Genomic DNA, 24,616 nt, shown 5'->3' with positions numbered 1-24,616 from the left:
TGTTACTGTCACTTTTTCTGTGGAAGAGGAAGCAGGAAGGATTTTCCAGGGTGGAGAACCACAGGCAGCAAAAGCAGCCGGTTGCTAAGAAAATAACAAGCTCAGTAAGAGAGTAACTAAGAGATGTAACAGCCAGTCATCCCGGAGAGCATCGCAGGGTGTCACAACACATGTCTCACTTTAACCCAGGAGGCTGTCGCTCACGTTTCAAAAGTAACCGATGACATCCAACATGCAGACATCTCTGCCGCACAATGCAGATGCTGCCAAGGGACAGCAGTCCTTCCCCTGAGGGGTGCCCCTGCCATCACCTACACCAGCTCCTGCACCAAAAACTTGTACTGACTTAGAGCCCATAAAGCTCAAATTCCCAGACACCTGCTCTGCATAGAGTCACCCTGCAGTGCAGATTCTTCAGTTGCCGGCAGTGAAAATTGTTATAATTCAGTGAATTTTAAGGCAGTGAATTTTTATAATGCAGGAGATATGGTGGGTCTTCACAAGAGCTGAGCATTTGCAGCTGGGATTCCCACAGCATCCACTCAGCCTGGGCTGAGCCCATAAGCAGGATCAGCCCAGGGAACCTGCAAACCTCACCAAAATCACACATGGGCAGAAGACTGCACTTATGACCATATTCTTGAAATATAACATGAATTCTGATGTCTGCGGATGGCAATGGCCTGTTTATCCACAGCACATCCTCCCCTTGCTTCCTTACCAACCCAAGTTCAGCTGGAGGAAACAATCAAACCTTCCTGCCCTGCCCTCCCAGGCTGCCAAAGGAGTTCCAATTAGTGTCAATTGGGATAATAGCTCCATTTGCATTTTTAAGCTATTATTAGCAAGTTGTCAGTCAGCCAGTAATTTGTATCACTTTGATATAATGAGTATTTAAATATTTAAAAAGAGAACGTTCCTTTCTACCACCCCCTTCCTTTTTGTGCTTAAATAATAATAGTTTTAATCAAAAGTAATTTGTACTAATATACATTTTGCCCCAGGTGTTAAGAGCAGTCTTCAAGAGCAGTGGTGAAAGATGTTAAGTAATACAGTTTATTAATATAGACAACTACGTCTATTCTTAATAGTAGAAGAAATGGAAGCTGCTTTTACAACCAGATCATTCTGGCTCTCCTCTTGGCTTCTGCAAGATGATGGTGATGCAGGAACTGAGGTCAGTTCTGATAATTTTACATACCTGGGATTATAATTCTCTAAGGGACTATTTTGGACCCAATTATTCCATCTTCTCCTCAGTGAAAATTCCTAATAGAAGTACCTTGTATCACTGAGAAAAGAAAAAAAGCAAGTGGTGGGGGAAGTGCAGCAGACCTCTCTCCAGGGTGAGCCTTGAGCAGGGGGAAGGGTGCATTTGCCAAATCAGCTAGCCAGCTGTACATTGGCATTATACTATCGATGGTCACTGGAGGATGTTTCCTGGCACAGTTGGAGTGTCGGTTCTCAGGTACATGCAGTATGGCACTGTTCATCATCACATATAGCTCATTAAGCGACTGGATGCGAAATCTTTCTAAATTCGTATGACATACTGCATTTTATAATTTATCTCTATACATATATATGTATATTTGAAATAATTCTTTTGAGAAAAAAAGCAGAGGTATGGCCCTAAGGCTTTCTGATGTGCATCTGTAAAACCTCCTAGGAGGAGTTATAGAGCTCTGTCTGCATGACCGTCTGAAATCCTACGATCCACATGTTAATCATGACAAAAATAGGAAAAAAAAAACCCTAACAAGTTCAGAGGTAAAATTAACATTTTTCATTCCGCAGTCTAGTATTACATTCCATGTTCCCTAGAACTGGCATTTTATATCGATGCAATTCTCATTTCTAATTTTTAATTTCATAAATTATTTTTAACTACTTTCAAATTGAACACTGAATGCCTAATGCATTCAACTCTCACCTGCAGCACCAGCATGAGGAGCTCTGCACAATATCTTGTGAGCAACAGCAATTAAACAACCTTTTTCTTTTCTGCTTGGCTTTACCCCTATTCTAATCTAGAGTTTCCCATGAAACTCTCACACAAATCCCACTCATAAATGTGTGTGAAGGAAGAGGCTAAAGGCACAAGGAGAGAGAGATGGAAAGCTGTCTGGCCTTGGGATCAAGAGCTTGTTTGTATGGACATGCTAACAGCGGCTGCCATCTGCTGGCTAGGAAAAAGAAATAATAATTAAAAAAATCATCCCAAGAAGAAACCTCCTGACCCAAATTCAAACTTGGGGATGCTCTTTTTGGCCTGCTGGAGCAAGCCTGTCTGCTCTCGGCACCCTGGGACACGGGCTGTGAGGAGGAACACGCAGTGCAAGTGGCAGAGCTGCGGGGCTGCAGAGCTGAGCCAGCCACAGCCTTGCCTGGAGAAACACCAGTGCTGGGTGGATCCCAGTGTACCATCAGCATCTGCTGCTGTGGCCCATGGGACGCTTGAGAGATCCAAACTTAAACATACAGGGCAAGAAAAACTAGCTGCCCAGCTAGATTTCCCTTTATGGAAAATTTTCCAGGCAATTCTAAGATGGAAAAGGCATTATGGAAAGGGGTAGGTGAGATACCACAAACAAATCTTAAAAGTCCCATGGACAAACCCTGTTTATATGTAACACCTCCCACAGCAACTAGCTTTGTAAATAAAAATGTAGTTGCTAAATTTAAATGAAAATAAAAATCATAAAACTGCATTACCTGCACCCAGAGTCAGGCTCATTCAAAGCCTTTTAAGACTTTCCTAACTGCAGTCCTTATAGTCAACTACAATGTATTGATTAATCTGTAAATGAAAACCAATAGGTCCTGAAATTCCAGCAGAATGGCTACTGCATAACAGCCATCCTACAGGTGGTGTTTGTGCTTGGCTACCCCCAGGAAAGTCACTGATGAATACACAGCTTACCTCATGATAGAGAAAGGCAGGTTCTGCACTTCAGCCCCACTCTCCTTTGAGTTGATTGTTCAACAGCCAGCTCAAACACAGGTTTACCTTGATTAAATATCCTTGCACATTTCATCTCTCATTTACTGATGTCATACATTAAGTCTGTTCAAACACAAGACTAAGTCCAGCCCCCCAAAGTCTCAGTATAATTTTTTGGTATTTTATTTTTAACCACAATTTACCATATTTTACCTCAGTTCCGAGTGGAGAAACCAGACAACCTTGATTGATGTTAACTGTGAATCTGAATAAAATTATAAAACTCATTGAGTAATTAGCTTCCAGAGCAAATCAAACATGGGTTCCTGCAACCTAGTTTTCCAGCTTTCTTTTTTTAAATTTTGGTGAAGACAATTAAATTAGCATTACCTTGTAGATGATGCACATCTTTACTGCTTCAAAGAAATGCAAAAAGACAAGTGCATGGCCCTTAAGTAAAGAAGGCTCCAGGAACATATTACCTTATTCATCATATAGGAATAAATAATTAGTATGTGCAAGCTTATGTCAAAATCTGGCCAGACTGGCTATACCTGGACATTTTCTGGGCTCCCTGGTACCACAGAGAGGTTCAGTAAGGTTTCTGGAATACAGATTCAAAGGCAGGATTAGAAAGGAGTAATAAACAGACAATCAGCCATTTTATGAAGGTTTTAAATCAGAATTGCTTATATTTTATCTTTTAAATAACAATTTGCTTTGGTTTCCTAGTCAAGAATGACAAGAAACTAGAATTCTGTCTTCAAAAAGCGCATTATGCTAATCAAGCCAACCTGCAGCGCACATATCTTTTTGATCACCTTTATGTTTAAGTTACCTTCAAAAAAGCAACTTCATGCCTAAGTAGTTAATAAAAAGTTGTTCTGGGTAAAAAGTCATTTTTCAGAAGGGTATTAGAACTTCTTGTGGATTCTGAAGAAGCCTTTTTTTCCATTTTTCCAAGCAAGGTCCTGATCCCATTGTCTTTAACAATGCTTTTTCTGACTAAAATCACCACACAGTTGGCCACACGCAGTTGAACAGCAACACTGTCTACTTTTTCATCATACAGATGGAAAAACTCCAACAATAAGTGAAAAAACTCTTAAAACATGTAGCTATGCAACTTCCATCAGACTGATATAACTCACCTGGTTAACACTATTTTCAAGAATAACAATTATGCTTAAAAATTGAAGCCCCTGAGTTAGAAACAAAGACATAACTCAGCTTCTCTTGTCTGTTCTGCTCTTTGATAACAGTCACAATATCTTTTGACTGCTGGTATATTTACAAGATTCAAAACAGCCAACTGGTTGCTTTACAGTAGCAAATAAGACTTCCATTCGTTTAAGTAACACCCATCACCATCACTATTATAAACGCTAGTAAGCATCTCTGCATAACTATTAATATCTACATACCTTTGAAAACCAGACCAAGGTTCTCAGGAATGCTTAGAAAGACATTCAGAACAGAACAATACAGACAGACTATTCAAATCCCACAGCCAGGAACACCAATCATCACATAGTGAGGGTCAAATTCCCCTTTGCTTGTAAGGCCTGCAGCAGTCTGCATCACCTAATCTAATTCAAGTCCTCAAAACAGAGCTCACACTAAAACATATGAAATGGTTGCAAGGCAAATGAATACAATCAAGGTCACATAAGGAACAGAGCTGCCAAATAAGGCAGATCCTTGTCCATAAAGTATTTTTCCATGAATTACAAAGTTTTGGTACAGCAGAATGAATGTTTAATAGTACACTAACCACAGAAAGCTCTTATTTCCAATAGTGTTGTCAAAATGCATCCTAAAGACCACTTAAGCTTCAGGTTTGTATAATTTGTTTTTTCTTAAAGCAGAGTGCATGCAAATTGCTTGCAGCACTTCTATTTGGGGGATCGTTTCAACAGCCTATTCTTGGGTAGCCGACTTGTAATGTTTCAACGTGCGAGCAGAAGGATCAGTAGCTTTAACCCATCTTGGCATCCAGTAGTGGGGCAGCCAGCTGCTTCTCCCTGGGTAGTGCTTTTCAAAGATCTGGCGGTAGTAATAACTTTCTTTTGTTTTAGGAGGATTGAAAGGATACTTCTCCGCTGCCTTTTCCAGCAAAAGGTCATCAACCTACAGACATAAGCAAAACTCAAGTTAAGCTGCAAATACATTTCACAAGTCAATTTGCCGAAGTTAAAGACATACAAGGATTCACCAACCACTGAATTGCCATATGTTTAAAAAAAGTCTCTTCTAGAGGAAGAGGTTTCTCACAGGTGAATTTTTGTCACAGGCTTCCTTGACCTTTATGAATACTTAACTATATTTCCAGTGCTGTTAATATTTCTCTCTGCATTATATGTGAAGTCCATTTCTCTTTGGGTTACAATCACCTTTGCTAGTAAGCTCACAAAAACTTCTTTCCTATCCTTCTCTTTGCTACGAATCAACTGGAACACCTTAAAGCAGTGCTTCTGCCATGTCAGTGCCTTCCTTTTTTTTTTTCTTCCCAACCCCCAGAGACCTGTTGACTCTGCTTGTATAGCCAAGGTCTTAGCAACAAAAGACCTGGGATGCAGAGGCAAAAACACCTGCAGTTGCTAAGTTGGCTAAGAAAGGGAGGATGAACAGTTGCACCAGCTGAGACAACTTGCGAAGCAGCTCACTTCCACTGCCAACCTGCTGTCTACCTCCCCACAGCCACAAAATAAATTTGCCCTAACTACACCAACACAGGCTCAGTACATGCATCACAACACTGTTGTCTGGCCCAACTACTTTCTTGCCTGTGGATATAGAGAAAGAAAATGCAAAACAAGCAGCTGGTGGTATGACGGATAAGCACTCATCCACAGGCCAGAATACACATCTTTCTGTAAAACAGAGCTCTGGTGTAAACTGGGTGTTATTGCTTCCTCTTGATGATTGAACTATCTGTGTACACTATCTGTGTACCAGAGATTATTATACTTTGTCCAAAGCCAGAATGCTGTAAGTTTTCATTGGCTAGCAATGCAAGTAGAGGTTTTAAAAAGCAAAAAGGGTTAGCTAGGCATGGCTGGGAAAAAAAAAAATGACATAAACAAGAAAGGACATTATAAAGTCATTATGGTGTTACTCAGCTGCAGAGTAAGTTCATGCAAGTGCCTTCAGCTGAAGCAGCTGCTTTACGTGTAACCTTGAAATTGTGTTTGCTGACACACAATTTAATTTGCAATCCAGATACTTAAATTATGTTCATTTCCTTACACAGTAATTTCTGTCAGGCTCTAGCATTTCTTTGTATCTAGGATTTCAAATGTGTTTTACCAACTCAGACAGCTAGAAGATCGTTGACTGAAGTTTATCTTGTTCCTCCACCTTGAAGCTCAAGTTACTGTCATACTCAGATTTATTCTCCCAGCTAAGCATGTGAGCTGCCTCCCACTGGCAGCCATATCTAAGACACTTTAACATGAAAGACGAAAAAAAAAAAGTGATAATTCTACCTGTTGATCAATATAGTCCTGAAGAATAGAAAACCAGGATTTCTTTACTGATGCTATACCATCACTGAAAGCTTCTTTGGGTCTCCAGAGGATTTCTTTGGGAAGCAAGTTAGAATCTTCAAAGGACTGTCTTAAAAGGTATTTTTCAATTCCATTCTGTTTGCAGAACAAGAAACAATGTTGTGAGTCTTAGGAAATGCAGTACAAAGATCTGGCTTTAAAAATGTAAGAAATTATTCCCTTTCAGAAGGTCTAGTCAGAAAATGGTTCCCAGTAGTCCAACAATCCAGCAAGATATTTAAGAGCATGCTTGACTTTGGGTAGAGGACTTAACCATTGAATTCAGGCGATTTGGTCATGCTTAGAACATGAATCAGTTAATTTGTAAGCTTACACTTAGGTACAGCCCTAGTTTTACATACCTTTGGGATTCGCAGCTCTGCTGGTAGAGATAAATAATAAGAAGTGAACCTATGATCCAAAAATGGGACTCTCAGTTCAAGACTAAACAGGGGAAATAAACAGAAGAGATACTGAATTAATCCAACAAGTCATCTATTTACAAGTTCGATAACAATCAAGCTTTCCCTGTCTTTCACGCAAACACAAGGTTTTCTGCTTTTACTTCGAAAAAGTTTCACTTGCATATTCATGACTATTGCCATTCAGTTCATCAGTTTGGAAGGTTAAGTGTATGGTCAGCACAGACCAAATAAAGATGATTTATAATGCCATCTGCTGGACATCTTCTAATACAATGAATTTAAAGACTACAGTTCTGCAGGACTTGCAACAACCAATGTCCCATATAGACAAAAACACATTGAAAAAAAAAACCTGTTGCCCCCAGAGAACTACAAAGTTGTTCACTGAGATTTGCATCAGTGTTTGTAAAGATGTCACAGAACCAAGTAACAATTTCTGCTGTAATTTCTGAAATTCCCATTTAAGACACCATTAAGTTATTGATTAGTGATCCTGCAGCTTTTGCTGTTGACTCTCTTAAGGGACAGGAGACCTTGCAGAGGGATCTAGATTGGGCTTTGGACTAGAGCATCAGGCTATGATTAATGGGATGAAATTTAACAAGGCAAAATAGGATTCTGCGCCTTGGATGGAGCAATGTCGAGCACAAGTATAAATTGGGAGAAGAGCAACTGGAGAGCAGCCCTGCAGAAAAGGGTCAGAGGTGCTGGGTTGCAGCGGCTCAATATGAGGCAGCACTGAGCCCTGGCAGCTGAGGGGGCAAATTGCATCCTGGGGGGCATCAAACCCAGCATCACCAGACAGTCAGAGAGGTGATTATCTATCCATATTCAGTGCTGGGGCAGCCTCACCTCGAGTATTGTGTGCAGTTTGGGGCCACACAACTTAAAAAAGATGTTCAGGTCCTTGAATGTGTCCAGAGGAGGGCAACAAATCTGTTGAAAGGGCTGAAAGGAATGTCCTATAAGGAGCAGCTGAGGGCTTTGGACTTGTCTAGCTTGGAGAAAAGGAGACCCCATGGCTCTCTACAGCTTCCTGAGGAAGCGACATGGAGATTGAAGTGCTGAATGCTTCTCCTGGTATCCAGTGACAGGACACATGGGAATGGTTCAAAGCTGCACCAGAGAAGGTTTCCACTGGGAATTAGGAAGCATTTATTTACCAACAGGGTGGTCAAACACTGGAACAGGCTTCCCAAAGAGGTGGTCAATGCCCCTAGCCTGTCAGTGTTTAAGAAGCATTTGGACAATGCCCTTCATAACATGCTTTAGCTTTTGGTCAGCCCTGAATTGGTCATGCAGTTGGACTAGATAATCATTGTAGGTCCCTTCTAACTGAAATAGTCTATTCTATTCCTGATACAAGCCAGGATGCTGCTGGCCTTTTTGGCCACCTGGGCACACTGCTGGCTCATGTTCAGCTGCTGTCAATCAGCACCCCCAGATCCCTCTCTGCCAGGCAGCTTTCCAACCACTCTTCCCCGAGCCTGTAGCGCTGCCTGGGGTTGTTGTGACCCAAGTGCAGGACCCAGCACTTGGCCTCGTTAAACCTCACACAACTGGTCTCAGCCCAACGATTCAGATCCCTCTGTGTGGCCCTCCTACCCTCCAGCAGATCAACACTCCCACCCAACTTGGTGTTGTCTGCAAGCTTACTGAGGGTGCACTCAATCCCCTTGTCCAGATCATTGATAAAGAGATTAAACAGAACTGACCCCAGTACTGAGCCCCAGGGAAACACCGCTTGAACATCTTTTAAACCACACAAGTCCTCAGCATCCAAGAGACCATGTTTTACCCGTGTGCTGCAGTAGTTCTGTCCGCACGGAGTACATCGAACAGGTAGAGCTCCTTCAGAAGCCTCTCGCTCTCTTCTGCAGCTTCTTCGGGAGATGGTGCCTGTAACCAGACATATGCATGTAGCACACAGATATAACACGGCTGCACCAAGGGAACTGTTACTTGCTGTCTGGTGGTTGAGCTGTAACGATCACTGAGTAATCTCAGAACTAGAAAAGACCACATACAAAAAATAATAGTCTCAGGAATTTTGAAGTTTAAAAAAAAAAGTTCTTTTCCAAGTGATTAAATTGAATCCCTTGGATCTTATGCCATCTCAGGAGAAATTCTTACCGAATATACAGCTACGACAACCCTCAAACTTCGTGCCTTGAAATCTCAGTAGAGATTTTCTGTTGAAGGGGAGAACAAGCAGCTCAAGGACTTTCTGTACAGTGAATATATTTACCTTATGGAAATATATATATCCTTGTGTCAGCTCATCTGATCCTTCTCCTGAAAAAATGACCACACTGTCTGTTTTCTTCCGTATATATTTGGAGACAAGATACATACCTTAAAAAAAAAAAAGTTATTAAAATCCAGCAACATGTATGATGTTCTATACAGCTAGTCTTAAATTAAGCACATGATTAATTACAGCACAGTCCTGAACAAACCTTCTAGCTTTGAAGAACAAAAGTACCAGCAAAAGTTGCTGCTTAACTCTCTGGCATTGTGGGTTGAACTGCTTGAAGCCCTTTTTCCAGGTGTGTGAGGTTTTTGTTTCGTTTTGTATTTGTGTGTGTCTGTGGTTTTGTTTGTTTGGGGGTTTTTGCGTGTTTTTTTTGTTTGTTTTTTTGTTTATGTGTATGTGGGCAGATTAAATAATTATTTATTAATCAGAATTATGCCTTCCCCTCATTACATCTTTTCAAAAGATATGCTTTTATAACAAGAGATCTAATGAAAAGGATCTAGTCCATTACTTTTCATACTAAGCCGCAATCACAAAGAAAAATTACAGATGAAAAACTGGTTTTATTTTTTAAAGAAACACTTTCGACATTTCACATTCCAAAGTCCTACCTTCATGTACCAAATTACACGCAGGGACCTGGATTTTCAAAACTGTGTTGCCTATTTGGCTTATACACTTTTCTACAATGTTTTAGGCTGACATAACATTGAGTAAAATGTCATAAGTGGCATTACATAGGTCATCACATTGGATTAGGGCATTTTCATTCTATCAGGTTGACAACCCTTTGTAAGGAGCTGCTGGAGACTTCCTTCATTTCTCAGAATCAAACATATATTATAAGAAGTCAAACTAGATTGAGTGCACGTATTACTTGAGAGTGACAAAAAATACCCCATTTTAGTATTAAAATCATACAAGGAATAGAGTAACCATAATTGGTTTGCTATCATATCATATCTCAGATAACCTTTATATTTTCCCCCTTCTTCCATGGTTCATATTTATGAGAGCGGAAAACATGGACCTGTAGATCTAATGTTTCTTCTTCATATAAATTTTGCTTCTCCTCCCAAAGCTTCAGAAACAGCTCTTGACAATTGCTTTGTGCAGTTGGTGACTTTGAAACTAGTAACTGGTTTTGCCTCCGTGTGGAATCACAGACAAGACCAGGGAGCAGAACTTGGGAGTCACAGTTCCCAGGTTCTGTGGCAGCTAAAAGATCTAGCAGATGACTACGTGATTTTCCATAACATTCTATTCTGGTGATATAAAGCAAAGATGGCTATTAACAAAAAAACTTACCAATTGAAGCTCTTACTGTTGTTATATCATAGGTTTCCAAAGAGAAGATAACATCCTCTATTGCCTGAATTCCCTCTTCGGAATTAAATATTACTTCATGATGTTCACTGCCTATATGTGCTGCCACCTGTTTGTAAAAGGTCACAATAACGTAACACTTTTAAATGAAAACATATTTTAAACATACATTGCGTTAATAACACACACGAGTGAAAGCACCAGCTCCCTTCTGCCACAGTGAAAATCATATGACATTAGGCCAAGAAAAGACAGTACTGTAGGAGCCCCTCTGACTTGCAGTGTGACATTCACCAGAGGGAACGTACTCTCCCTAATTACCGTGTTCAATCGTGACTACAAGAGACCATCTAGTTGCTTGCCCAAAGCCAAACAGAATCTATAGAGGCTCTACATATTCTGGATACTTGCCCCAAAGAGAAAAAACAGCTCTAAAGACATGACAGCCTGGCTATCTGAGGGGTACCCTATACGCCATTTTGCACAAGGCTCTGAATTCTGTAAACTGGAGATTAACTTACAATATTTAACATGAATACAAATGCCATAGCATAGGAACCATAGCATGGAGATTTACCCTAAAACCCAGAGGCAGAATCGAGACAACTGCAAAGTACCATCCTTTTGGTAACAATGTAATGGTAGCCTGTCATGAAAGTCTTTCAAATGTAAGAGAAAACAGGTAAGACTCAATTATCTCTTTTGTAAGATCTGCTGCTAAGCAGCAGATGTTGTACTAAACAGTCTCCTGCAAACTGATTTACATCACAGCAATACATTAATATTCAGTATTACTATTGATACCACAGTATGAAGGTAGCACCATTAATATATACTGTTTAGCAATCAGCAGCTCCGAACAAACTAAAAGTAAGGCTTACTGTACCTTTCTGGCAGCCAGTAAGTCGGGGCTGTTTTCCATTCCAATTGCAAAGGTTTGCAATGGATAATTAATGTTGATTTCTTTCATCAGTTTCAGAAGAACAGCTGCGACCAAGCTGGAATCTAAGCCCCCTGCCAACAAAACAAATCAGTTGGTTAGGTGTCTGACTGATTTTTTTTGGTTGCCCCTTAAGGACACTGAATCTAGATAACAGAATCTCATGAGTGGGCTTCATTTTTAAGCCACGTGAATCCAAGATACTTCCTGTACAAGTGCAAGTTTACCTCTGCTTAACAAGAGAATCAGGCAACTTCAGTGGAACACCTTCAAGTAATAGATACTCTGGGTATCAGAAGCACCAGTGGAAATCCTTCTTTACGATACACACAGTGTTCTTGATTCTGCTATAACAGGATTTATTGTCCATTTCAAAGCTGTTCTCTACTCCCTTCTTACCTACACATTTGATACTCTACTGACAGAACTATGTACATTTTTTTTGTTTGCTGGTTGAATAAAAAAGAATTAAGTAAAAGAACAGAATGTTTACTGTAAGGATTGCACTCTTCTCCAATCATTTTTTAAAAGTGTGTTTCCCACATTTTGAATGAATTAATTTTTAAACGTCACTTTAAAGTGAAAAGGTTCACTAGTGACATTCTTATTTTTTCTCTTAATTCTCAGAGGAGAGTGGAAGGATTTGAAGAATCTGGAAAACAAACAAACAAGAAATCAACAGAAGCACAAAGTGCCCAGATGTACTCTAAGGCTCCACTTTCTCACTCTCAAGAGCTAATTATACTAATCCTTGACTAGTTCTACTTGCTGCTCCCTTCTGAAGAACTGAGCAAAATACAGTACCTGTTCTCTCACACCTGCCTGCAGTTCTCACAAACAACAGGCAAAATTCCCTTTGTTTCCTACAGTCTGCATGTGGTTTTTCAGCTGCGTTCATTAGCATCCATTCTCATCCTAATCTTTTTGGGCATGTTACCTTGTAACCTTCTGTACAAATTACACACAAAGTCTGAGAAAAAGAGGGTACAGAAATCAGAGTGCTTACAATGTGCCTATTGGGAAAATCAAATCCTGAGTTTCCACTGTGAATTTGCAGAACTCCCCCTGTGACTGGAAACAAAAGCACTTCTCCAACAAACATATTCAAAATTGTGAACCGCTGAGATACTCTGGTATTATACCAGCAAGGGCACTTAGTTTTGCTACTAAAACATTCTACATGTACATCTGTGGAGCTGCTGACTGCCTTCTAATTTGATATCTGAAATTTCAGTTTAGAACAGGCTTTTTGGGATCTTCCAACTCTGCATATCTCCCTGTTTCATTTATCTCCATCCTGCTTTTTATGATGCCACAGCAAAGAAATGGTCCAACGGTATCTCACAGTCACTTCTGTCTCATTGAAATTCACATTTAATAGGGTTCATGATAAATGAGTGTAACTACTGATGTACAAAGCCAACCATATCTTGGGCTGCATCAAAAGGAACATGACCAGCAGGTCGAGGGAGGTAATTCTGTCCACCTACTCTGCTCTGGTGTGACCCCACCTGGAGTCCTGCATCCAGTTCCAGAGCCCTCAGTACGGGAAAGACATGGAGCTGTTGGAGAGGGGCCAGAGGAGGCCACAAAAATGATCAGAGGGCTGGAGCACCTCTCCTACAAGGACAGGCTGAGAGAGTTGAGGTTGTTCAGCCTGGAGAAGGCTCCAAGGAGACCTTATAGCAGCCTTTCAGTACTTAAAAGGGGCCTATACAAAAGACGAGGACAGACTTTTTAGCAGGGCCTGTTGCGACAGGACAAGGGGTAATGGTTTTAAACTAAAGGAGGGAGATTCACACTAGACATGAGGAAGAAATTTTTTACAGTGAGTGGTAAAACCCTGGCCCAGGTTGCCCAGAGAGGGGGTAGATGCCCCTGGAGACATCCAAGGCCAGGCTGGGTGGGGCTCTGAGCAACCTGATCTGGTTGAAGATGTCCCTGCTCATTGCAGGGGGTTGGACATAGATGAGTTCTGAAGGTCCCTTCCCACCCAAACTATTCTGTGACTCTGTGATATCAGAACTGCAACCACAAGTACAAAGCGCTACAAAAACACAGTAAGTAAGATGCCAGTGCCATGGGTACAAGGCCTTTCTTCTGTCAAGCACCTCCGTAACACTGATCTGGTAACAGCCAATTCACTGAACAACTCCCTGTACCACAAGCTGTTACATCACCTGAAAAAAAGAGTGTAGAAAATAATTTTGGTCCAGGTGCTTCCCTGTAATTTGGTGAATCAATAGCATTCTAGGATAGAGGCTAAAGCAAAGAAGGCGACAAGTAAGAACTTCAGTTCCCCCTGCTAGCTGAACATGCCAAGGCCTTTTTCTATGCTCACTCCGTGCACAGTGAATGTAATAATTACATTTTATTTTCATATGTCAACCTAAGCATAAATCTTACACGTTTAAGATCATATTGGGTGATTTTTCAGTTAACAGTATTGTATATTTTTCTTGGTCAAAAGCAGTCAGTGCCTCAACAAGACATCCCATCCCAGAGTAAACCTGAAAAACCTAAGACTTCCAAGGTACTTGCAGACTGGAAAACCTGATCACAAAAAACATGAAGATTCCGATCACTTCAAGTACATCACAGAAGAGCAGTCAGCATACTTTCCTCTAACTGGTAGATGACGGAAAAAAGAGAGAGAAGACACAAGAACTGTGATTCTTGCTACTTGCCTGACAAAAGGCAACCAATCCTTCTGTGAGTCATCAAACGTTTTCTAACAGCATTTTCAAACAGAATACGGATGTTGCTTTTCACTGTTTCAAGATCAAAACCTGTCCAGAAAAGAAGAGGAAACAAAAATCAAACAAAACACATACACACCAAGAAGCGCTACTTAGACTTTGGTGGATTATCCAATTATAAAAACAAAGATATTTGTCTGAATTTCCTTTGATAATGAGGGCACGCAAATTCAAGTATCTTTGTACACAACAGCCAACAAAAACAATTCTCAAGTTCCTACCTTATAGTGGTTCTTCCATTTTTGCTGGGGTTTTTTTAATGGCAATTTAAAACCAATTAATACAAGTTTTACGATCAAAGACTATAATATTTTCACTTCTTAATCAGAATAAGTACCAAATACTTTGCTGTACTACCTGAAGGCAGATTTTCCACTGTATCAAACGCAGTATGGAGTGGTTCATCTTTATAGCTATGAAATTTTACTAATTCCACTGATGCAACCTTGCCAGAAGGTTTTAAATCCAACACTTCATAATGACCTGGGAGAAACGGTTCCACTTTAGGACATAAGGATGTTGAATGCTTTAAGTTGATAAGTCCTACAAATAAAATGGGGAAGAAAAAAGAGTTTTTCACTTAGGGTGGTTAAATCATACTACACTCGAACAGCCTCTATACTAAAACTATAGACACAAATATGTTCTCTGGATCCTAAATTTGATTTTTAAAAGTATCATTTTGAGCCTGAGTCTGCCCTGGCTGAAGTGTGATTCCTTTTCTGGTAGGTTGCACACATAAATTTGAGCCATCTCAAGCTGAGGCAGATAGCAGAGAAAGGAAGCCAGTAAGTTTTATTAAACGACAAGCTGTAATTGATTCCTGTGAGCATTAAGAAAAGCACTTTTCTAACTGACTACATGATGTCCAGGTTAAGGTGTAATATGCTTATGAGAATTCCAAAGACATTTAATAACTGATTTTGTGTTTAAAATTAAGTGTAGTCAAGCTAACAAGGGGGTTTGTAATAAAACTACATCACTTAAGAGATTGCTTAATTAGCACTGATTTAGTGATTTCATAACTCACTGGTTTCAGACTGACCTAGAGTGCTGCTAATGAACGCTAAGAATCAAACCTGGGCCAAAGCTCATTTCCATTCCTCTTGTGAAAGAGGATGTTTCACACCTGCTGGTCAGCTGGATGCCCCTTGAGAAACACTCCAAAAGAGATACTGAATTACTGTTAGACAGGGACCAGTAATTCACCAGGATGGTTAGAGGACACAGTCCCTAAAATATTCACTCTCCTTCCCAAGAAGCAGAGAAGGTGCAGCTCTTAGTACTGGTACTTAGTACTACTGTTAGAGGAGTCAGCCTACATTGGTGTCTCATAATAAAATTGATGTACCGTAAACGAGAGAGACACAAACAATTGTGAAAGTCAATTTTAGCCAAGTGTATAAACTCCAAGTATAAACTTTAGCCAAATGTATAAGTGCAATAAACTCCCTTTCTCCCTTTTGGCACTGTTTGGATTTGTTTATGCAAGTTTGAAGGCTACAGATGATTACTTAAAAAAAAAAAAAAAAAGGAGAAAAAAGAGACAGTAGTGGATGTGTCATCTCAATGGAAAAAAAAGTCGTAAGTGTCAGTAAAAAACTACCCAGTGCTACAGGAAATTTCAGTGGGGTTTTAAAATTCTTGGCTTTTACAGATTTACTAGTTCTTGTGGCATTATTTCCCAGTTCACCATAGAACACCAGGAACAAATTCTAATGTAATTTATCACAGCATAAATCTAGACTAACTCTACAGGCTACATTTAACTTTGGGACAACATAAAATATCTTAGGCTCAATAGTGCTATGATTCTAGAACATAAAGAGTTATAAAATTATATAAGCAAGTTATTTTAGATATATTAAAGACAACCAAATATCTTAAAGCTTTACTGTCTGTGGCTTTTGTTTTAATGATGTGTAGTTCTTGCACTACTAAATATAGTTCACTTATTACTGAACTTACAACTCACTTTCTCTTCACACTTAGAAGAAACGCCTAACAAAGAAGTTTGTCTCTGACAACAACTCCTAAGATAATTTAGGCACTAAACACAATGGGTTTTACCTTTTGCCTCGGAACAGACACCCAAAAATCCATCATCAGTCAGCACCTTAAACAGTGGTCTGACTCCATAGGTATCTCTTGCCAGAAACACTTTTCTGTTTGTGGTGTCCAGAAGGATGAAAGCAAATACACCATCTAGCATGGATGCTGTTTGTTCTATTCCTCCTCTGTTGTAAAGATGAAGGATAACCTCACCATCCACTAATGTTTGATATTCAAATCCAAACTGCTTCTGCAACTGAGAAAAAAATATAGAGGAAAACATGAATAAGCATTTGCAAACATTGACTACTTATTAGTTGAAAAAAACACCACTATTCATGTAATTGTTTAATAAGAAAACTAAAAGGTTTTTTTTTTGTGCAATCACAGTTCAAGCATTATAGAAACATTTCCACCAGAGAAGGAAATTATACTTTTGTGTTCAAAATATGATGCAAGATCATCTCTCAGACAATGTAGATTGACTCTGCAGTCTTAAGCAATTCAAATTGTGGCACGTTTTCAGAAATACATTTCTATCTGAGGATGTCAAACTGCAAACCCATGACCCTGGTTTTCAAAAGTCCTGGCCTCCCCATCTCCCACAGACAAATGGCTGAAGCAGACACCCACTGCTTCAAAATATCCAACTCAAAATAGAACCAGAACCACAGGCAACATTTTTTGTAGTCCCAAACCACTCGAGGCCACATCCTTATCTGATAATAATGACATTTACATAAGCCACACCCTTCCCAAAACACATTCACGCTGGTAACATCTCTGCAAAGTAAAGTACTTCAGGAATAAACTCTGGTTTACTTATGCAGTCACTGCAATTCCTCAGCATTGGGGGGGGTTTGTGTGTTTTTTGTTTGTTTGTTTAGTGGGTTTTGGATTTTTTTTTATGCACAGAGAATTTCCTTCTGCCTAATCTTCCTCCATTCCTCAAACTAATCTTTTCACTCTGCCTGTGCAGATGAAATGGGGGAAGAATAAATTAGCTGTCAGACTTAACTCAGACCAAATATTCTTCATGTTCTTGTGGTGCTACTCTTAACGTCCTTTCAATATCTCCCAGACAGGAAGAAAAAGGGTTTCAAAAAAACACTAAAAAGCCATGCAATCCCATAAAACCAATGTTCTAGCCTTTTAATTTAAAATCTTTGGTTTTAATTGTTATTTACAGGGCAAAGTCTTAGGGCAAAGTTTTGGATCAAAATTGAGTCAATATCAGAATAACTAAGTAATTGCCCTAAACGTAACACCTGTTTCATGAATGATTCTTTCCCAGGTAGGTTTCAGCCCCAAGCTTGAAAGAAAAATCTCTTTATAAAGAAAGAAGGTACATAACGTAGTGAGAATAACTGAACAAACTCCTGCTGATGACAATGCAAACTCTGCATAATTAAATTGCCCTTAGGACTGTGTGTGTAGTGTAATTGACAGTAATTTCAACTGCTTTCAACAGCAGAAAAACCACAATGCAAAATACAACAAGTATTACAGACTACCAGTACAATATATTTCACGTGGACTGCAGGGCAAAGTGTATCTCACATTTCAAACAGCTATATACTTAAAAGATTGGGAAAAAAAATGTCCTGCCTATTCGATCAAATTCCCAATGACATTACTGATGTCACTGACATCACTCACAGCAGCCTCACTCTGACTTCAAAAATGTGATGTTAGAAGTACCAAGACAGCTCAGATTATTCATACGTTTCTGATACTACCACGCTCACTTTATGGTTCATTTTAAGCATTCCGTTTCAGCATGATTCAGAAACAGTCACAATTGTAAGATGCTTTATACACCAAATTTGGATGATCTGAATCACTTCCATTTACAAGTAACACAGGTAGTAGGGACATCTCAGCACAGGGACTGAGGAACACAGACCATGTTCAGCAGCAGTATCACACACATCAGGGACAGTCAGACACTTTAGGAAGCAAGTACAGAGTTGTTACTTGTTTCGTGCCAAAGAGAATTGCTCAGGTGGCTCTCAAAAGACCCACAAAGCATCTGCCCTAAGCTGCAGACACCTAAGGACTTTGGTGGCATGCTGGAAACATCTCCAGAGTGCTTGTTGCTTTAACGTAAATACATAAGCTTGCATGCTACACATTAATATATTATAAGTGACATATCCCAACTAGATTAAATGCAATAACTGACACCTTGGAGAACAACCCAAAATAACTGAAGAGCAAGACAGTCTAGAAGTATTTGCATTATAAACAGAGAAGGGGAGAAAGAGGCCTGGAATTCCCTTCTCAAGAGATAAAGAAGAATGCATCTTTATTTTAAACTGGATAGACCTAAAAATACAAGTACTTATTGCCCTTCTTGTCCATTAAAAACTGATTTTTCATTACTAAAGACTAAGTATATTAACTATCTAAGCTACCACAGATTCACAGCTCATCAAGATAATTTACTTTTTTTAAATACTAATAATTTAATAACTTTCTAAAAGTTTCCTGACATTCTAGTCCACCATGCTTTAAACATTTTCCAAATATCCACCAGTTTTTAAATAAAATAACAAAAGCCACATGACATGTATAACACCTACCTGTTTGAAGTTGTAGATTTCTCCATTGTAACACAGCCACAGATATGGGAATTTCTTCACCCGGATAGGCTGCATGCCATACAACTGATCAACAACCGCAAGGCGGTGGAAGCCAAAACAACAGTTGGTGAATCCATTGACATTCTCGAAACGAAAGGCATCAGGACCTCTGTGTGCTATCTTCATGGCACTCAGACACTGGACAGAAAGGCACTCATCACTCCCAAACAGGGCCCAGATACCGCACATGATGAGGCTGCTGATCTACCTGAAAGTGGAGAACCTGTTCAACAAAGACATGACCATTATAAGCAAGAGCTGACACCTAGAAAGCACAGTTAACAAATGCAGACTGTTAATTGCTTAACTATCAAAAGGACTGATCAAGAGAACAGCATCTTACTATCAGAGGTAAAATGCTGTTTGCCCAATATATAATAAGCCACCTTTGGCCAGCAAGAAATTAGGCCTAAGTTTAGCTTTAGGCACACCAAGGTTGTCTATTATTTTTTCCACAGAGCACAAATACAATAGATCATTACTGGGCATCGAGTATGATCTCTTTAAGTAACATCAACTCAGCAGAAATGTTAACAGTCCTTCCAGTTTATGGCCTTTTGGTATAAAGTGGGGGCTTATAAGAAAGAAAGAGGCTTTTTACTGGGGCCTGTGGTGACAGGACAAGGAGCAATGGTTTCAAACTGAAAGGCAGTAGGTTTAGGTGGGACTTCTCCAGTGCCACGCGTGGCCCAGGTAAGAAAGGTGTGGAGTGTGGTGTTGGCACAATATTGTGCTCCTCGGCCATGTCTTTTGCAGCCCTGCTGTCCCCGGAGCTGTACGCTTGGTGATTCTTGGAACCTGAACCCTGATCTTAACCTTAACTACAGCTTGGGCTGAAGTCCTCAGCGCCCATCACTGGAGGTCACCAGACTCAACTCACCTCTACCATTAGTTAGGGTGAGGGTTCTGAGAACCACCAAGCCTACAGCTCCAGGGACATCGGGGCTGCAAACGGCAGGCCAAGGAGCACAGCACTGCACCGTTGCTCCCTCCACGCCTCTCTCAGCGGGACAGGCGATGGCGCTGGGGAGCTCCGCCCCAGCATATGGTGCCGTGCTCTCCCGCCGGCTGGGGCGGCCTCTGCCAGCCCCGCGGGCCCGTTCTCACAGGCGGCGCCGGCATCCGCCGCCGCTCCCCTCCGCGCACGCCCGCTTTCCCGGGCCTCTTCCTGCGGCAGCCGCAGCGCGCCCTGGGCCCGCCGCGCCCTCGCGCACAGGCCGGGGCAGTGCGTACCGGCGGGGCGCGGCGAGGGCGCCGGGACGGGCGGCGGAAGGCCGGAGCTCGCCCAGGCTGCCGCGTCCCCGGCCAGCCCTGCTCAGCCCAGCCCAGCCTTGCCAGGCACAGCCCCGCGGCCCAGGAGCCGCCGCCCGCCCCGGTGCCTTACCCGGTCCCGACCGCTAGCGCAGAGAGAGCTGCCGCCCGCGCCGCGCCGGCTGATGAAGGGGAAGGCGGCTCCCGCCGACGCCGGCTCCTCCCCCGCCGCCTGCGGCTGTTGAAACCCGCCGCGAAGTTTCATCATGCGCTGCTCCATCCCGTGCCGGCAGGGCCCGCGGGGCTCAGGCCGGGGGCCGGGCCTGTGCTTGGAAGCCGGGCTCGGGGAGCCCTACGGCAGGGGGCTGAGAAACCCGGGGCTTGTCACCTCCCCTGGGCCGCCGTGGGGAAAAGCACCTGCTACCAGGCATTCCTGGGCACATCAGGCTTATGAGAGCAACCTGCAGCCATCAGAAATCCTGTCCCTGCAAATCTGCCGAGTTGTACCTCGTATTGTGCAAAGTGAAAAGAGCTCAGACACCTGCCTGTGGCTGCCTACAAGCTGCTCTATTTGTTTTGGCAGAGAGAGTGCTTGCAAAGCTCACACCATTGGAAGCATTTACAGAGGACTTAGGATTTTGCTGGGCAAAACGTGGTTAATAGGTGCTATGGGTAGAAAATAATTTTGATGCTTACCTGAACTTCATTATTGAACAGTTTTACCTTTTTGCCTTTGAGAATGCTAAAGTAAATGGAATTCAATAGTGAAGACTAGGATGTGAAATGCTAAATAGAAACCTTAATTCTCTACCTATACTTCAAGAGAGCTGTCAGTAATTTGCATGCAGTGCACTTTCATAGCTAACTTTAGTGGACTCAGTTAAAACCGCAGTACTGTGCGTGAAGTGCTTCAGGTTATGCAGGCTGTCAGCAATAAATGTGGTCTGTGCAGAATTTTAAAAGGACCTTTAAGAAGCCATTAAAAGGACATGTTTAGATTTTAGAAAGAAAACTGTTTTGAAGTGCTCTATGCAAGAGAAGCAGGCTCCAGCACTGATCAGGAAGAGATGTAGGAGGATTCTGTTCAGCAGAGCTTCACCTGGACACAGGACAGGCCTTGACAGAGTCAATGTGTTGGGCAGCCTGCAGACACCATGTGTACAGTCCTGGGAGCTCTGCGCTGCCTGCAAGAGCAGAATGAAAGTGTGTGCATTGGCACTGAGTCGCTGCTCACCGAAGAGCAGTGGTAGTGCTGCGGAATGCCTTGTTTGGGGTTTTGGTTTTGTCTCTCTCCCCTCCCTCAATATCTAAATGTCACAGCCTCTGCATTTTGGAATACTACAAGAAATAACACAAAAATGTTGCATTAACCTGGGTTGGTTTGTGTTTGTTTGGTTTTGTGTTGTGGGTTATTGTGTGTGGTTTTTGTTTCATTTTGTTTTCCAGATACTTTTGTAAACAGCTTTTCTTTACATCTTTATTTATTTTCTCTGCACAAAGATTTTTGGATGAGCCTGCTTAGGTCTGTAAGGAACATTTAATGAAGAACTATTGTTTTTACATAACTGAGGACCTGGCACCTGACCCCAGCAGGGGGGAAGGACCAAGAGACATCGGACTATGAATTCTTAATGTAAAACCCAGTCTCTTCCCGGAATATATACTGACGTCTGTATACATACTGATACCTGTATTTACAAGTTAATTTAGGGGAAGTGTAGCCAAAGTACCAGGAATCCATATCTTAAATAGATTGATGAGGGGAAGGGTATTGTATGTGTTGGAGTAGTCTGTAAACCCTGAAGTACCCAACCAATGGGGAACAGGGGACGGAAATTGCAGCTGGGATTTTGGGGGGATATAAGCAGGGGCTTTTTGCCCTATTAGGTGTGCCTGCCTTTAGGCAGAACACCCCGGTCTTGCAAAATCATTATTAAAATATGCTTTGCTGAGAGATCCTGCCTGGGCCTATTATATTTGCAAAAGAATTGTTTCCTACAAATTTGGGGGCTCATCCGGGAAAGATGTCATCATCTCAGGGGTCCCTATCGCTGAAGGACAGGAAGGTGCGCCCCGCTGATTTCAGTGGTCCTGTGGATCATCGGTAGGGACTCCAGGACAGACCAACAGAAATCCTGAGACTGTATTGAAAAAGGTGGATCTCTGCAAACCATAGGGGAAAGGGTAAAGGAAAACGTGGCAGGCATAATACAAGCGACCAGGCAACTCTGTGCACAGACCAAGGTAAGAAAACAGACTGTTAACTACTACCTTGGTGGTCGGGGGCATTCTGAGAGGAGAGATGAGGCAGAAGGAGAAGCCTCGGGACTCAGAATGGGAAATGTAAAGGAAAAATGATAACATTCCTCCATACAGTCCTTTAGGGAGGATGTTAAGGTATTGGGGAAAAGTGTGATGTAGAAAAATGAAGGATAAATAGAAAATGATAAAGTATTGTGTTTTTGTCTGGACAAAATAGCCCATAATAGAGCGGAAGGTATTCTGGCCAAAATACAGATCTGATGACGATTAGCTATGCCAAGATCTAAATTGGTACATTAAAAAAAACCCCCAAAACTGTAGGGTGTTTTAAATCTTCCTCCATACTGGGGTGGGTTTGAGTCCCTCTCTTGCTGCAGCATGTTTATGAGTGCAAAGTGTGTGGCCTGATCAGTGTAAAGTGCACATAAAAGGGGCTTCAAATCTCTCTTGAGAATGGGAAAATATCCTTTAGACATAAACCATTGACCATGTCTAAGAATAGGATTGGATCCAGCCACACCTGAACTCCTCTCTGAAGGAGTTTAGAAAACAAGGGGGTCCTTTCTGAACCTTGTGACTTAATGGGATAGCCTCCCTGAATTTTTTTAGTGATGGGAAATAAAACTCAGCATAGAAAAGGGGATGCCCTTGGCCGAGGTATTGCAAAATTGGGAAAATATTTATGGTACAGCAAGTTTGTCAAGAAAAGCATGCAATGACCTTATATTGAGAAGACTGGCAAATTGTAACTGAAAATCACCTAGAAAACAGATGTCCTGGACAAATGAATTACTGGTATGTATAGGATGATTTGGCATATGACTACCATAAAGAAGATGGTTGAAAACGAGTATAAAAACCTAGAGGAAGAATTTTAGCTACAGTTGGGAGTAATTTAATAAAGGTGCTTGCAGAGATGGTCTCTGCTCTCTGTATCACCTCTTGATTCCCTCCCCAACTGTCTTTGTTGTCCTTACTGATTTGCTGGGCTTCACCCTGGGATTGCTAAAGTTATTTTGCAGTGCAGCCAGCAGCAGATGTGTGTGTGTATGTATGTGTGTGTGTGTGTATGTGTGTGTAGGGGAAGAAGTGTGAAAGGGGGGGGATGTACATGTGAATGACCTCTAGTGTTACATGGAGGCACCCATCACCCCTGGCACCCCGGGGATTTGATTATGAGAGGAAATCAAACTCTTAAGTTAAGGGAAGATGGGGATGGATGTGCATCATTATTTTCTATTTTTTTTTTTTCGGGATATAATCCATCCTGAGCCGATGTTAACCTATTATTGAGAGAGCTGTCCATAAAGATCCTTTAAAAGAATGTGGAACTAACCCTACAGACAGGGGAAACTGGACTGCTGGGCCCCAAGGTGAGATTATAATAATGAAACAAATCGAGATAATTGCCAAACAGCGGTTAAAAATCTGATAAAAGCTTTCGAGCTTTAGAGGAGATAAGAGTAAATTGAACTGAAGTGCAGGAATGTAGACAGAAGCCAGAGGAACAACCCAGCACCGACTGGGGAAGATTTTTGGAAGCCTTTGTAATGAACTGGTAGCAATTGTGTTTGTGGATCTACGGAAGTATTTCAGAGAGCATGTGCCAGGTTGGCAGGAAGAATCGCAAAAATTCTGAGTGTGGTCATGTTTGTGTATGATGGTCGGGAAGAGAAGTGAAAAGTTGAAGGAGATTGATTTGTTAGCAGCAGCCTTAGCTAGGAATTTGCAAGTGAAAGATAAAGATTGGAAGGGGAAAAAACTGCAGAAGATTTAGACCGAAGTGGGTGATAAAAGTGAGAGAATGAGAGAAAACGGAATGCTATTATTGTGGAAATCTGGGATATTTACCCCTAGGGCGGCAACTGTTAGAAATGACTAAAGGAAGAAAACTCAATACACTTTGGAAAATCAGAGGGGCTGAAAATGTTTGTGGTCGTGGTTTTTGTTTTGTTTTGGGTTTTTTTTTGTGGGGAAAATTGTTTAAATCGCAAAAGGGCATATAATTGTTAAAGTAGGAGGTAATGAGGTCTAGTTTTTACTAGAAATGGAAGCTACCCTATCCCTTCTAAATTCTACCCTAAAAAGATCTAAAACTGAAGATAGAGTTGTAATAAATGGGGTAGCAGGGAGGAAGGAGAGACAATTATGAATAAATTCCTATTTGCGATAATAAGAATTAAAAGTATATGGGGAAGGAATATATT

At 41.3% G+C, this 24,616-nt stretch overlaps 1 protein-coding gene across 2 annotated transcripts; it reads right to left on the bottom strand.

The window, feature by feature from the left end:
• Positions 1–3,601: 3,601 nt before the first annotated feature.
• On the bottom strand, positions 3,602–20,333 carry ASNS (asparagine synthetase (glutamine-hydrolyzing)). 2 transcript variants are annotated; one of them, XM_080339105.1, is made up of 12 exons: positions 20,281–20,333; positions 18,837–19,119; positions 16,270–16,507; positions 14,557–14,742; positions 14,128–14,229; positions 11,387–11,514; positions 10,483–10,609; positions 9,166–9,272; positions 8,716–8,816; positions 6,855–6,936; positions 6,433–6,588; positions 3,602–5,074 (listed from the first exon to the last, which is right to left on the bottom strand). In XM_080339105.1, the coding sequence occupies exons 2-12, from the start codon at positions 19,083–19,085 to the stop codon at positions 4,865–4,867; spliced, it is 1,686 nt and encodes a 561-aa protein (XP_080195231.1). In that variant the 5' UTR covers positions 19,086–19,119; positions 20,281–20,333; the 3' UTR covers positions 3,602–4,864. The 2 variants fall into 2 exon arrangements, with proteins under 2 accessions (XP_080195231.1, XP_080195232.1); XM_080339106.1 differs by having other exon boundaries at positions 9,166–9,212.
• Between the last annotated feature and the right edge of the window lie 4,283 nt (positions 20,334–24,616).

Source organism: Nesoenas mayeri (assembly GCF_963082525.1).
Source record: "Nesoenas mayeri genome assembly, chromosome: 2".
Taxonomy (NCBI): domain Eukaryota; kingdom Metazoa; phylum Chordata; class Aves; order Columbiformes; family Columbidae; genus Nesoenas; species Nesoenas mayeri.
This window is presented reverse-complemented; position numbering and strand designations above follow the sequence as displayed.